This window comes from Salvia miltiorrhiza, chromosome 4 (genome assembly GCF_028751815.1).
Source record: "Salvia miltiorrhiza cultivar Shanhuang (shh) chromosome 4, IMPLAD_Smil_shh, whole genome shotgun sequence".
Taxonomy (NCBI): Eukaryota; Viridiplantae; Streptophyta; class Magnoliopsida; order Lamiales; family Lamiaceae; genus Salvia; species Salvia miltiorrhiza.
In genome coordinates, this window is record NC_080390.1 from 43001937 (window position 1) to 43015390 (window position 13454).

At 34.7% G+C, this 13454-nt stretch overlaps 2 protein-coding genes and 1 non-coding gene across 4 annotated transcripts; 2 read left to right on the plus strand and 1 right to left on the minus strand.

Annotated features, from left to right (window-relative positions):
• The first annotated feature begins 238 nt into the window (after nt 1–238).
• TRNAN-GUU (transfer RNA asparagine (anticodon GUU)) lies at nt 239–312 on the plus strand. The gene has a single exon. It is a non-coding gene; the product is annotated as a tRNA-Asn (tRNA).
• Nucleotides 313–3350: 3038 nt separating this feature from the next.
• LOC131021834 (zinc finger protein STAR3-like) lies at nt 3351–4686 on the plus strand. The gene has a single exon (XM_057951127.1). It carries the CDS (start codon nt 3695–3697, stop codon nt 4586–4588), a length of 894 nt encoding a protein of 297 aa, XP_057807110.1. The 5' UTR covers nt 3351–3694; the 3' UTR covers nt 4589–4686.
• A 2916-nt stretch (nt 4687–7602) lies between these two features.
• On the minus strand, nt 7603–9386 carry LOC131021835 (60S ribosomal protein L7-1-like). Of its 2 annotated transcripts, XM_057951130.1 has the most exons (5): nt 9086–9386; nt 8706–8803; nt 8484–8621; nt 8241–8343; nt 7603–8168 (listed from the first exon to the last, which is right to left on the minus strand). In XM_057951130.1, the coding sequence occupies exons 1-5, from the start codon at nt 9263–9265 to the stop codon at nt 7953–7955; spliced, it is 735 nt and encodes a 244-aa protein (XP_057807113.1). In that variant the 5' UTR covers nt 9266–9386; the 3' UTR covers nt 7603–7952. The 2 variants fall into 2 exon arrangements, with proteins under 2 accessions (XP_057807113.1, XP_057807111.1); XM_057951128.1 differs by having other exon boundaries at nt 7603–8343; nt 9086–9339.
• Between the last annotated feature and the right edge of the window lie 4068 nt (nt 9387–13454).

Sequence of the window (13454 nt, forward strand, 5' to 3'; positions counted from 1 at the left end):
CATGATAAATAATAAAAATATATATGTAAGCTATTGATTACAATTTACAACAATATGTAATCATCGTTGTATTATATATATTATATTATATTATATATAGATTCCTAATGCGCGTACAAATATTTACAAAATGGTATTATACTAATATATCCCACAACAAAATAATAAGACTAGGAACAATTATTTATTTCGCTAAAGCTTTGATAGGTAAATAAAGCATCCCAATAAAAGTTGAAAAGCTGGAATAGCTCAGTTGGTTAGAGCGTGTGGCTGTTAACCACAAGGTCGGAGGTTCAAGCCCTCCTTCTAGCGAGTTTTAGTTTTATTATTTTGTCTAATTATAGCTTTATTATCATTCTTAATTTTCCTCCTTTTGGTCCCTTGGCATAATCTACATAGTTTTATTATTTTGTCTAATTATAGATTTATTATCATTCTGAATTTTCCTCCTTCTGGTCCCTTGGCATTATTTTGTCTAATTATAGCTTTATTATCATTCTTAATTTTCCTCCTTCTGGTCACTTGGCATAATCTACCTAGTTTTATTATTTTGTCTAATTATAGCTTTATTATCATTCTGAATTTTTCTCCTTCTGGTCCCTTGGCATAATCTACACGAGTCTCAAAGATTCGCGTCATCCGATGACAAGATACACTCCGCCAAGCGTTCAAATGTTTATTATCATTTTGAATTTTCATCCTTCTAGTGATTTAAATTTAATATTTAATTTTATTCTTTTTGTAGCAATTTAAATTTATTCCCACCCTCGGCGTACTCTACACGAGTCTCAAAGATTCGCCAAAGATTCGCGTCATCCGATGACGAGATTCACTCCGACAAGCGTTCAAATGAATCCGATGGCAGCTACACGATGACTTCAAGCGAGCCGAGTGTCACAACAATGTCTATAGACCAAAAGATGGCGTAAAGAGACAAGGGGTAAAGGAAGAAGAAGGTCGAGGCATCGGCCGAATGAGAGAAACAACTAAGAGTCGTTGTGGCCATGAAAAACATGGTCAAAGTCATGGATGTTTTTCACCCAAACGTAACGGGATCTCACCGATTCTATCCTCATGTGCAAGGATATGTCGACTAGGGATGTCAATCGGGCCAACCCACTCGGTTTCGGGTTATTTTCGATTCGGGCTAGTCGATTTTTTTATTTTTCAGGCTAAATTTTTTCAACCCTAACCCTAACCCACTCGGTTTCGGGCTAGCCCGTTCGAGCCCACAAATTTATGATTTTTTTATATGGATAATCATATTATTGTAATAAAAATATGTCGTACTTTTTAAATCAAAACATTTCACCTTATTTTAGATACAAAAATTAGTGCTATTTTAATGTAAATTACATAATATCTAATTTTAACTTTGTTTCCGATAAAAATTGTATATAGATATAACATAAAGTACTATCTTTCTTTGATTTTTATATCATAAATATTTATTATTAATCGTTAGAAAAACTCAAAACATATTATATACAAGCATCAAAATGTTATTATCAAATTAAAAAGTAAAGTATTAAAATTTAGAAATCAATTATTAAGAAAGTGTTCGGTTAATCGGGCCAACCCACTCGATTTTCGGGCCAACCCTATCAGGCTCGGGCTATTTTCGATTCGGGCCATTCAGGCTAAATTTTTTTCGGACTTAAAATTTTCAGCCCTAACCCACATTTTTAATCGGTCTATTCGGGTCGACCCGTCGGTTTTGGGCTTTTTTGGCATCCCTAATGTCGACAATGGCTCTAGATGAGTTGGAGTTTCACCAAAAGATGGTTGGGGGCAATTCACCGTCACAGAGGATGGTGAATTTTATTTTAATTGTAATTTATTTTTAATTAATGTATTTTTTTATTTTAATGAATTTTATGTTTTTAAATTCAATGTTTGTTTAATTTAGAAAATCATTTAAAATAAAAATAAAATTAGAAAGCTCTGATATAGAGAGTTAGAGCATCCGCATTGGGGGTTCCTTGATAGCCTACTTGATAGTGTTTGTGTTATTGAGTAGGTAGTGCTGCATTGGGGTTCCTTGATAGCCTACTTGATAATATTAGTTTTGATTTTATGTTTTTTCATTTAAATTTTATTGCATAATTTAAATAGCATATTTAAATACTGGATTAAACATAAAATTTAAAATTACTTAAAACATAAAATTTAAAATTACTCAAAATTCGAATAAAATTCGAATTTTCGAATTTTTCCTTTTTTTTTTTTTTTTTTAAAATTAGGCGCGTGCATTGCACGCGCCATCTCCTCCGCCCTTCGAGCATACTCGATAACTCGAGGAGTCCTCGAGGAGCTCCACGCCGCATCGCCCTCCTCGACGCCCTCCCTCTCCTCGAGGAGCTCCTCGAGTACCCGCGATGCGGGTGCTCTTATGGGAAAGTGACTGTTAAGTCCTATTATGGGAAAGTGACTTTTAAATGGTGAAGACCACCTAAGAGCCCCTCTAAGAGTCCATAATAGTGACTTTTAAGTCCTATTATGGGAAAGTGACTTTTAAATGGTGAAGACCACCTAAGAGCCCCTCTAAGAGGCTCATTACTGTGAATGCTCTTAAGGAACCGAAGAAATATTATATACAAATATATAAAATTTTCCCCCTTTTTTTAAATTTCTTCCTCTAGAGACTAGGATGCTTGGGAGATTAACTTTTAATATAAACTACTGTTATTAAAATGTAATATTGATTGGAATCAAATGATGGACTAATTAAGATTAGTTTTGATAAATAAAAATAAGAAGATCAAATTTTGAGATATTTTAAAATCTTTAATTATTTATAGTATTATTTAAAATTAATTATTCTCTTGAGGATTAAGATATTGAATCATGCAAAGTAATAGTCCATTTATGATGGTTTAAAAAAAAAATAGTCCATTTATTAATTTGGGCATGCTTTTTATGTTGGTTGTATGATTTTAAATTAATCAAGTTGCACTCTTCATCTATTCATATTTTAATTTAGGAAAATTGTATTCAAGCGCGTTCAATTAAGTTTTACAACTATGTAAAAGTTAAATTTTGAAATTGATATTGGTTGATTTATTAATTCGTGAGAAAGTGCGTTAAATGAATTATTTTTAAAATATAAATTTGTTAATTTATTTTAACCTTTAATTAAGTATATTAAAACATTTGGTTAATTACTATAGTAAAAGGATTAATTGAATATGAATATTTTATTTTTTAGGATAAGTAATATATTTATTGTTTTCAATAATAGTAATATGTTGAATATATGAGCTAATTTAGGTTTGACCGTTTGAATAAACTCAAATAAGTTGCTGAACCTAAACTATTTAATGGATATAATAACTCGAACTGAATTTAATAATACGGGTGAAACTTGAGATGAATGTTAATGTGAGTCGGGTAAATTCTTAGCACCCTCCTATTCCCATGTACAGTATTGTGACTCTCAAAATACGTATAAATGTACGCCTCTTTCCTCGACAAAGTTGAAAGTTCCCGATCTGATTTCCCTTTTTGCCACGTGTCAATTAGATACACTGTGGACACCAGAGATGCCACCTTTTCCCTCTAGCAAAGTCAAACTTGATTTCCCTATTTCACAGAAAACTCCCAAACCAAACCCTAATTCCCCTTTCCCTGCCACCCAATTTTGGTAAAAAAAAAAAGGAAAAGAAAAAAGAGGCAGTTCAATTTCGAGAAAAATATGTCCTTTCTCGGCGACACGAAGCCGCCCGGCGCCGCCGACCCACGAGTTCCGTTGATGAATCTGTCAGCCGTCCAAGCCCGCATGGACAATCTTCAGCAATTCCTGTCTGCTTCAGTGAGCAGCAACACTCCGATCGGCCAGCCTCAAATGGAAATGGTGTCCGCGGAGATCGCCTCCGCGATTCACCAGATCATAGTCAATGGCGCCGCCCTTTTGTCTTGCACGCCATCTGTTTGTTCAAATGACGCAGTGAATCCGAAGGCGGAGGAGGAGGAGGATTACGAGATAATTGAGATGGACGCGGTGGAGCTGCTGGCGGAGCACGTCCATTTCTGCGAGATTTGCGGGAAGGGGTTCAAGAGGGACGCGAATCTGCGGATGCACATGCGGGCGCACGGGAATCAGTTCAAGACCCCGGAGGCGTTGGCGAAGCCGGAAAAGGGCGGCGGTCGGAAGACGAGGTTTTCGTGCCCTTACGTCGGGTGTAACAGGAACAGGCAGCACGGGAAGTTCAGGGCGCTGAAGAGCGCAGTTTGTGTGAAGAATCACTTCAAGAGGAGCCATTGCCCCAAGATGTATTCGTGCGATCGCTGCCATAAGAAGAGCTTCTCGGTGATGGCGGATTTGAAGAGCCACTTGAAGCATTGTGGGGAGACCAAATGGAGGTGTTCTTGTGGGACCAGCTTCTCGCGGAAGGATAAGCTCTTCGGACACATGGCGCTCTTCGAGGGCCACATGCCGGCGCTGCAGCTGGAGGACAAACGGAGGAAGCCGCCGGTGGCGGAGCTCAATGAGGACGTCTTGTTTGATGGGTTGATGGATGGATTTGGATCCATTGATTATATTTGCTTTGACGATGTGTTGAATTCCACCTCTGCTTCGGGCTTGTAATAGTAGAAGAAAAGACTTGATTTTTTTTATTTTATTTTTATTTTAGAGCAAAGGGAATTTTTATTTTTATTTTGCAAAGGGGAAATATTACTACTGAAGCAATAATGCAGCAAAGGGACCAGAATACATTACTATCTGCTAAAGAAACCCAACTATAAGCAAGGATATCCACCTCCTCAGCTAGTTCACGGACACATCCCAGATGGTAGAGATCCATATTAATTATTATTGCGTTTGAGCTTTGAAATGATACTCAGACAATTTGATTTAATAACAATTCTTTTAAATCCTTTTGATTGCGCCGCCAAACCTTCGCCCAACTCAACTGTAATTGTACCCTTGAGAAATCTATAACGGCTCCACACAATCAGCGTCAGAAATGACAAGGAATAACCGCAACATCACAATTAAGCTTTACTTAGGACAAGCCAAGAAAACATTGGCAATCAAAGGCACAACTGAATTTGACCGATTATGAATTGAGTTTTCACCTACAGAACAGAGCCCTGTGGGATATACCAAAACAAATCTTCATGACTGAGCATTTTCTGCTTAAACACTAAGCAATCACAAGACAGATGCAAAGATCGAACGGAAGTAAATATCATCACTATTAACCATTCATTCATACAACGATGATGCATAACTATCCGTTGGGATCCGCAATCGAAAAGCAGCCTTCGTTGGTAAAGCATTTGAGAGGGCCATCCAAGTGAATAATTCCAAGGTCTGCAATTATGAGAAGGAGATACATCGTTCTCTCATAGATGTCGCAAAGTGGTATCCTGATCGCACTGTAAAGTCCACTCTTATCTGACAAGAAAATTTGATAACTTCTCAACATCATCCTGAACAACATGTTGCTCCACCATCTCCTAGTTCCAAGAACCTTCCATAGGCGCCATCAAATCGGTACACGCTCCCCATTACCCATTTTCCATGCAATGCCCTCGTTGAGAAGAACAATTCCATCCGATGAATCACGAATTAAATGCTTTTCCAGCCTGGAGAAAGTCGTATCTAGGATAATACCGATCGAGCTTTAAGAGAATGGGCAAGTAAAGACTCATCAGAGTGGAGAACTCTCCATGCTTGCTTCACAAGTAACGCCTTATTAAAACATTCCAAGTCACGGAACCCCATACCACCATCTTCTTTTCTACGAGTAAGCACCCTCCAATTATGCCAATGAATTCGTCGCTCATCATGAAACTTGTTGCAATTATAGTCAACCTTTGGCATATTTGTTGGGGAAGGAAGAAGCAGCTCATAATGTACATTGGAATAGATTGGATAACTGACTTTAGCAAGATTGTCTTTCTAGTCCCCGAAAGAAACCTTCATTTCCAATCCTTTGTTTTTTTCCGAGCGCGATCCACTAACATTTGGAATATTTCAACCTTAGACCGTCCAATTGTGCTAGGGATGCCCAAGTACTTATCATGATGGGCATCTCGATTTACCCCCATCTGGAGTGCGAGCTCGTCCTTCATAGCCGTTAGAACACTCGCGCTAAATGTGATATCTGACTTCAGAAGATTAACTTGTTGCCCGGACGCGTTCTCATATTTCTGTAATATGCTTTTCACCACATCAATTTCATCCATTGTTGCGTACCCAAAAATAATTGTATCGTCGGTAAAAAGAATAAATAGGTTATGGCAGGGCAGTTTGGCACAACCGAGCACCTTAAATAAGTCTTTGCGTTTCAGCCGACCTCAAGAGTCTTGAAACAGCTTCTGCACATAAAAGAAATAGATAGGGCGAGAGCAGATCTCCTTGTCGGAGGCCCCGCTCTGGCGCAAAAGGGTGTCCAAGTGATATGATCCTTGCCGATCAATCAAACGAACACGCTAGAGAAAGACTGAAGAACAAACGATAGATGGAACAGATAATGGAAATCCCAAAACCTCTTAATCTAATCCACGGAATAATATAGGCGAATGAATTCCCTATACTTAGGGGTGAGCATCGGTTCGGTTCGCTGCAAAATCGAACCAAAAATCTAAAATCGTAAACCGAACCGATGGTTAAAATTAAAACCGAACCACACCAATTGGGGGTGCCAAACCGAACCGAAACCGAACAGGTAATGCTTTCGTGGCAATCGGGTCCAGTTACGAGCTGCTTTTGGGTCATAATGGTTATGGGTTGTTCTAGGAGTTATGCTTGGAGTGAATGGTATGTTGGATTTTTGGATACTTTGTATAAGAATGGAAGTGGGTGTGTAATCAAGCTTAGAAGTTAAAGGAAATGATGGTCTTCCAATGAGATTGGACCAAATATAGGACCTTGTGCTTATAAAATTATGTGTGATCTCAAAGTTTGAAATTAAATTTTATACAGTTTCAATAAGCATTTAAAAAAATCAATAAATATAAAAACTTGTACTCTCTTCGTCCCACGTTAATAGGATCATTTTCATTTTTGGAACTTCCCACTACAATACACTCATTTTCCATTTTAAGTGAAAAAAAATAATACTCATTTTCCATTTTTAGTGAAAAATATATACCCCCGTCTCACAAAAACATGAATATTTTATCATTTCGGGACGTCTCATAAAAACATGAACATGTATATTTTGGTACATTACCCCACCGCAATTCCTTTACTTTTCATAAAGTGAAACCCATCTTCCACTCACAATATATTTTTGTCTAACATTTCTTAAAATCTATGTCACTTACAAATATTCATATTTTTGTGAGAGGGAATGAGTACTTAATTAATATACACCACACAACTTTTCTCCTAAAAAATAAATTTCTTAATCACCATATGCCCAAAAGAGGCGAGCATGTTAGAATGGAACGAGGGAGTATTTCTCACAGGGGCATAGGATGAAAGGATGAAGAGGATCCTTGGGTATGGTACCAATCATTCATATCCACGTTCGAACCTCAGAGAGTCGAGGAAGAAATCACCTGAGAAATGAACCTCAGAGACGCAGTCAAGTTTGAAGCCCTAAAACTTACAACAGAACTTTGGCAATTCTACACAATACATCCAAATTGCTGCCTATCAATTTCTCAATTTAATTAAACATAACGCGAATATATTACTTACACAAAATCATTAGCTGCCAATTGCCAAACAGAGGCAAACCATGAGATTATCAAGATAAATAAACAAATGCTCAAAATTAAATCAGTTCCAAGTTCAAGAACAACCACCACTTTTCTTATGCTACTTCATCTCAAGATTTCGCCCAACGTCGTTCTGTAGAACTTGGCGGAGGAGGATTGGGAGATGAGCGTGTCGAAGAGAGTTCAAAGTGTTCCTCTGTAAAGGCCGTCAGAATTTTGGAAGTTCTGGTCGGTGCAGCCTTTGAAGCCGAGGGCTGAGATCTAGATTTCTTATGTTAATTCATCTTGCTGATCAACTCATTTATCTGAACCTTCCTATTTCCAGAATCTCCTCCATCTTCGAACCTTTTCTTCTTTCCTTGCAACGCCTTTTCCGGGTTGTTCAGCACAAAGGGGCAGAGGAAACTATTGACTGCCTTGAAATGGGAACCAACACTAACAACTTCATTCACAATGTCTTCTATGCATATGATGTTATGTTTACCCAATTCCTGCAACAAGCAAATTATCATGTTAGGACAGATTTGGAAAATGACAAATATACTATCACTACTCGCTCGTACCTGTTCCACAATATTGTTATCGATCAACGGAATCCTCTCCTTGCCAACTCTCACCACACCTTTCTTGTAAATCAAGTCCTTCACACTCTTCACATCGGGATATCTACAACAAAAATAATTGAGAATTAAGTTGCTACGGGATATTATTGAACATTATTTCAATTAGGTGATTCTAGTTCTAGGCAGTTCATGGAACTATAAAGCAACAAACGAGCAACGCATAAGGAAATAAGCACAACATACCCATAAGTTACATACGGCTCCACCTTTTGTAACATTTCCATCATTCCTGCACTGGCCTTGACAAAAACTCCAGTGCGTATTTTCCTCAATCTCAAAGAATACAGAATCTTTCGGGTTTTTGGATGCATGTCATTTTTTCTGGAAAAAATAAATTGAAACTCAAAACACTTGTTGTAAACCAAAAATAACAAGACGCAGCATGGGCTGGTTATTTAAGCTGACCCTTGTATGCGAATGACAAATAGAAGATTGGATTCCAGTGTGAATGATGCTGCTCTAATTAGCTTGCCCCTACTCTTCATTTGAACTAGGTCCAATTCCTGGAAACAAAGCGGCAAATATGAATAATTCTTACTCAATATATGGCCAACAGAGCTGTTTAGCAAAATCAATATGTATATTTCAACAGAATGTTTACAGCAAGCTCATGCCATCAACAAAACAAAACCAAGTTTCACATAGAATAACAAGCCTAGAGCTGACTGACACCTTTAAATATATACCAACGAATTTGCACATTTACACATTCTGAAAATCACAAACACGAACACACAAGAGATTTTTTATATCTGGAAATAGAGTAGCAAAAGTGGTATTATTACCTTATCGCGATTTTCTCGGATGAACTGCTCGGGCTTTTTTATGATAAAAGTTCCGGTTTTGAGACGCTTAGCCCTCTCCTGCTGCTGGAGTTTTCTTCTAATTGCCCACTGTTCATTAGTCTTCCTCTTCTTCAGGACCACCTCCGGTATGAAATTCAGAGCCGCCGCCTCCGCCGCCATGTGACGGCCAGATCAATGAAGGGAAGGGGAAGCTAAGGTTTCAACAATTGATGAAGAAGATAAAAATCACTGAGAAGAGAAACTGTTTGTAAGTTGTGCGCCCATGTGTGTGAAATTCATTGGGCCATTATGGGCCACTTGATATTACAAAAATAAGCCCAAGACTAAAATCCAATAGTCACTAAGGGGCCGGCCCTCAGAAGAGTTCATTAAAGTTTCACAAAAATACACTGAATAACCTTTATGATTAACGAACAATTATTAGATACAATACTAATTCTTTGTTTTTTTATATATATACCTAGATTCATTTTATTTTTCCTATTTGAAAACAAATTAATAATGTCAGTGCAATATTTGAACTTGTAATGAACAATTGTGTTCTAATTTCCACTATACGAGGTATAATTTTTTCTCTTAAAGCTGACAAGGATTAGAAACGAAATGACAATCTATATATAATACAGAGAATTTTTTTTATTCCAAATTTTCCCTCACCTCTCTTTTTTTTTCCTCCAAATTTTCTTTCTTTTTTTTTAGCTTTTTTTCTATTTTATTTTTTCAAAGAATCGATATCTTCTATTAATGGAAAACTATTCAATATGAATGTTAAATAAAAATTATGAGAATATCTTTGATTCGATGTAAAAGTTATAAAAAAAAAAATTTGAAATGAATAAGTTATGATATATAATTCAAATTGTCGTAATTAATTTTTGTTCATTTATATCTAATGTTGAACATTATACTTTTTTTTTTCCATTTTTGTTTTCGTTTGTTGATGATAAAAATAAGTAGTTGCCATTTCAAAAAAAAAATTATATGGTTGTTTAATTATAATTATTTTAAATTTAAATATTTTAAAATTATAGCAGTTTTTAATGCAATTAAAGAGAGGGAAATTGAATTAATTTTAATATGCATTTGTAAATAAAAAATTTGTTATATAACTTAAAGTTATAATTTAAAAATTTGATATATAGAGTATAATATTTTTTATAACTTTTATTGTTTGAAATAAAAGTTAAGGAAGATTCTTAATGTCATAGTAATTTTTTTTATAAAAAGTATTATTCAAATAATAAATATAACATAAAAATTATGGAACATTGAATCTGAACCGTATTTTCTTTCTCGTACGTTTTCTTCTTAGCTTTTAGTTTCCCTCCACAAGCAACTCCATATCCACGCATGCTTTGTATGAAGGAAGAAAACCAGTTATCAACTTTTGACTCTTCTCTCTTTGCATTGAGTGATTTTTGCGTAACATTAAACACTCAACCTCATTCAAAGAACATACACCTGGATTCAAATTGTACACGTCTTTAAATATGCAACTGCACATTTGATAATATGAATATATATTGTTATAAAAATATCTCTAATTTAGAAATATACCATGTTCCCCTATCCTCTATATGGTGTTGTTTGCTTTTTATCCCTCTAAATGCAGAGATAACAAAAATTTGTGCTTTTAAATGTTTGTTTTCTTATCTCACATTTTATACAAACACCATTTTTCCTTCTTTATTTTTACTTTAAGGAGATATAATATTATCACACCAAAAATGGAGGGATAATATTATCCCTCCTTGAAGTGAAAATAAGGAAGGAAAAATGGTGTTTGTGTAAAATGTGGAATAAGAAAAAACAAATATTTAAAGATAAATTTTTGCTATCCCTCCATTTAAAGGGATAAAAAGCAAACACACCTATATGTATAGGCGTATATTTTTTAAAATCAGTAAGCTAGTAATGGTCAGACGAACTTGATAAAAATGGAGACATATCATCTACAAAAACTAATAATAATAATTAGACCTAGGGTATTTGTGGTATGAATAATGTAATACTCTTCCTTTTTTTGGGCAAGTTCCTTTGAGACCATATCTCGCTTTTTTTAAAATCGATTTATTTGGATCAATCCGTCACTATTGAGGTAGATTGATACTTAATACAAATAAATACAAACTTGATTTCTCTGAAATACGTAGAGGGTGTTTCGGCTGCGGATGGAATCCTCTGTTCCACTATTTTACGTGTACCACTCTTAATTTATTATAATTTTTAATTATATTTTCTTCAATTTTAATTTATTATGCTTTAATATTATAAAAAGATAATTAACAAGGGTTCACTCATCTAATTAGGATTTATAATTATTTTTTTATATTTATTTGAATTAATAATTGATTATTTGGGCTCATTAATTCAAAGTTAGGGTATATAATTTTTTAAAATTTCAATTTTTAGTGATAAATATTAATTAGAGTTCATAATATAATAATATTTTTTATTTTTATAAAATAATTAAATTAAGAGTGGTACACGGTGGTACACACAAAATAGTGGGATAGAGGATCTCATCTGGTTCGGCTGAGCTTATAAGCTCTTCAAAGCAGCTTATAAGTTGTCTCCTTCAAAGTATTTGATAAAATAACTAAATAAGTTCATAAACAACTTAAAAGCTCTAAAAATAAGTTTCAAGAGCTTATAAGCTCCCAAACAAAATAAGTTCCTCTATCCAACTTATTGTTTTTATAATCTTATAAGCAATAATCATTTTACAAATATTTATCAACTATAATTTATTATTTTCATCATATACTATTTCAAGTTTATCTCTCTTCGATTTTCTCTCTCTAAAAAATATTTACTCTCTCTAAGACTATCTTTATCAACAACTTACATCGACCGAACTTTTCGCAAAAAATTTATTTCTCTCTTTTCCACACATACACAGCCTTTAAGTTATATCAATAACCTACTACAACTAAATACTTTTTCTTTTATTATTTGTTGTCATATTTTTTAATTATAAAATACCAAATTAAATGGTTTATCTCATTTAATCTTAAAGGTGGATGAACTCAGCAAATTTTTGAACAACCGGTTATTAAGTTTGTTAATATTTTATTATTTTTTTTATTTATTTTTTTTGTCTTTTAGTGATGACCGATCGTATTTGATTATGGATAAATGTAGTCTAACAAAAATAATTTCTCTATAGCTTATAAGCTCAATTATTCAAACACTTTGACAACTTATAAGCTTTTGAAACATATAAGTTACTGAAATTTATAAGCTTTTTAAATTAAGTTTAGTCAAACACCCTATTATCCAAAGATGTAGCACGTTAATTGGTTGAAAAGAAAGAGCATATATAAAAAGTTGAAGTTGAATCTCTGATAAACAAAAGTTAGTTTGGTAATGTACCTTCATTCTTCTAATACTCGTGACCTCGGTACTTCATTCCCTCATCTGACAAGACAGAATATTTATCTTCATTTGACTGCTAAATAAAATCTCCAATATTAATCACAAAATTGCAATTTCATGATGGCATAATTAATTATGCAATGCCTTACATCATCATAGCCATACGCGTCAAGCAATCAAACATGGAAAGTCAATCCAAACTTCACGGGAATGTTATTTAATTTGCAAAGATTTTATGAGTCAAATATGATATGATAATTTCTCAGCATTGTTTCAAATATTTGAAGTCAATGTGAATATTATACGCACGTTCACAGACACTCCTATATATATGCATGTATAAGGCACTTACGTTCTAGTACTTCTTCTACATAAACAAACTCACAAAATATATCCAAAAAAATCAACTTTTTGCCTAAAGGATGACAATTTCACTAGAAGCCCTAGCCATGTCCGGGGCCGACTTTCTTGAAGTCGGCCTTGATTTTGAAGAATGGGAGCGAATAGACACGGAGGTACCTCCGTATCTACTAGCGGAAGAAGAAGAATATGACGATGGAAAAAGAATGAAACGGGCCGATGTGAATTCAAAATGGTCTACATCAACATCATCATATGATGATGATAGTAGTGATTATTGTGATTGGGCGTCCATTTCATCTCTCGACGAAAGCGGCTGTTGGAGTTTTGTGGGTGACAAGAATGAACGTGTGGCCTTGAATTTTGGAATTATGATTATTTGGGCAATAATCGTGATGATTAAATGTAGGAAAAATAGAAGATCATTATGCCGTCTAATGTTTTTGTTCACTTTGTTGTTGAGATGATACGTAGTTGTTCGTAGGAGCTACGTACCAGGAATTTTGTTTTTTATTTTTCATTTCTATAAATTTGTCAAACGAAAACATTTTTTGTTGGAATTAAAGTCGCACTTAATCTCAAGTTTTTTTATTCGGAATAGAAAAATTTA

Excerpts from the sequence above, each read along its gene's own strand:
- LOC131021834 (XM_057951127.1), top strand. The coding sequence starts at position 3,695 with ATGTCCTTTCTCGGCGACACGAAGCCGCCCGGCGCCGCCGACCCACGA.
- LOC131021835 (XM_057951128.1), bottom strand. The coding sequence starts at position 9,265 with ATGGCGGCGGAGGCGGCGGCTCTGAATTTCATACCGGAGGTGGTCCTG. Across the intron at positions 8,804-9,085 it reads TCCGAGAAAATCGCGATAAG|GAATTGGACCTAGTTCAAAT; the intron begins GTAATAATACCA and ends CTTTGTTTCCAG. Across the intron at positions 8,622-8,705 it reads TTTGTCATTCGCATACAAGG|AAAAAATGACATGCATCCAA; the intron begins GTCAGCTTAAAT and ends TATTTTTTCCAG.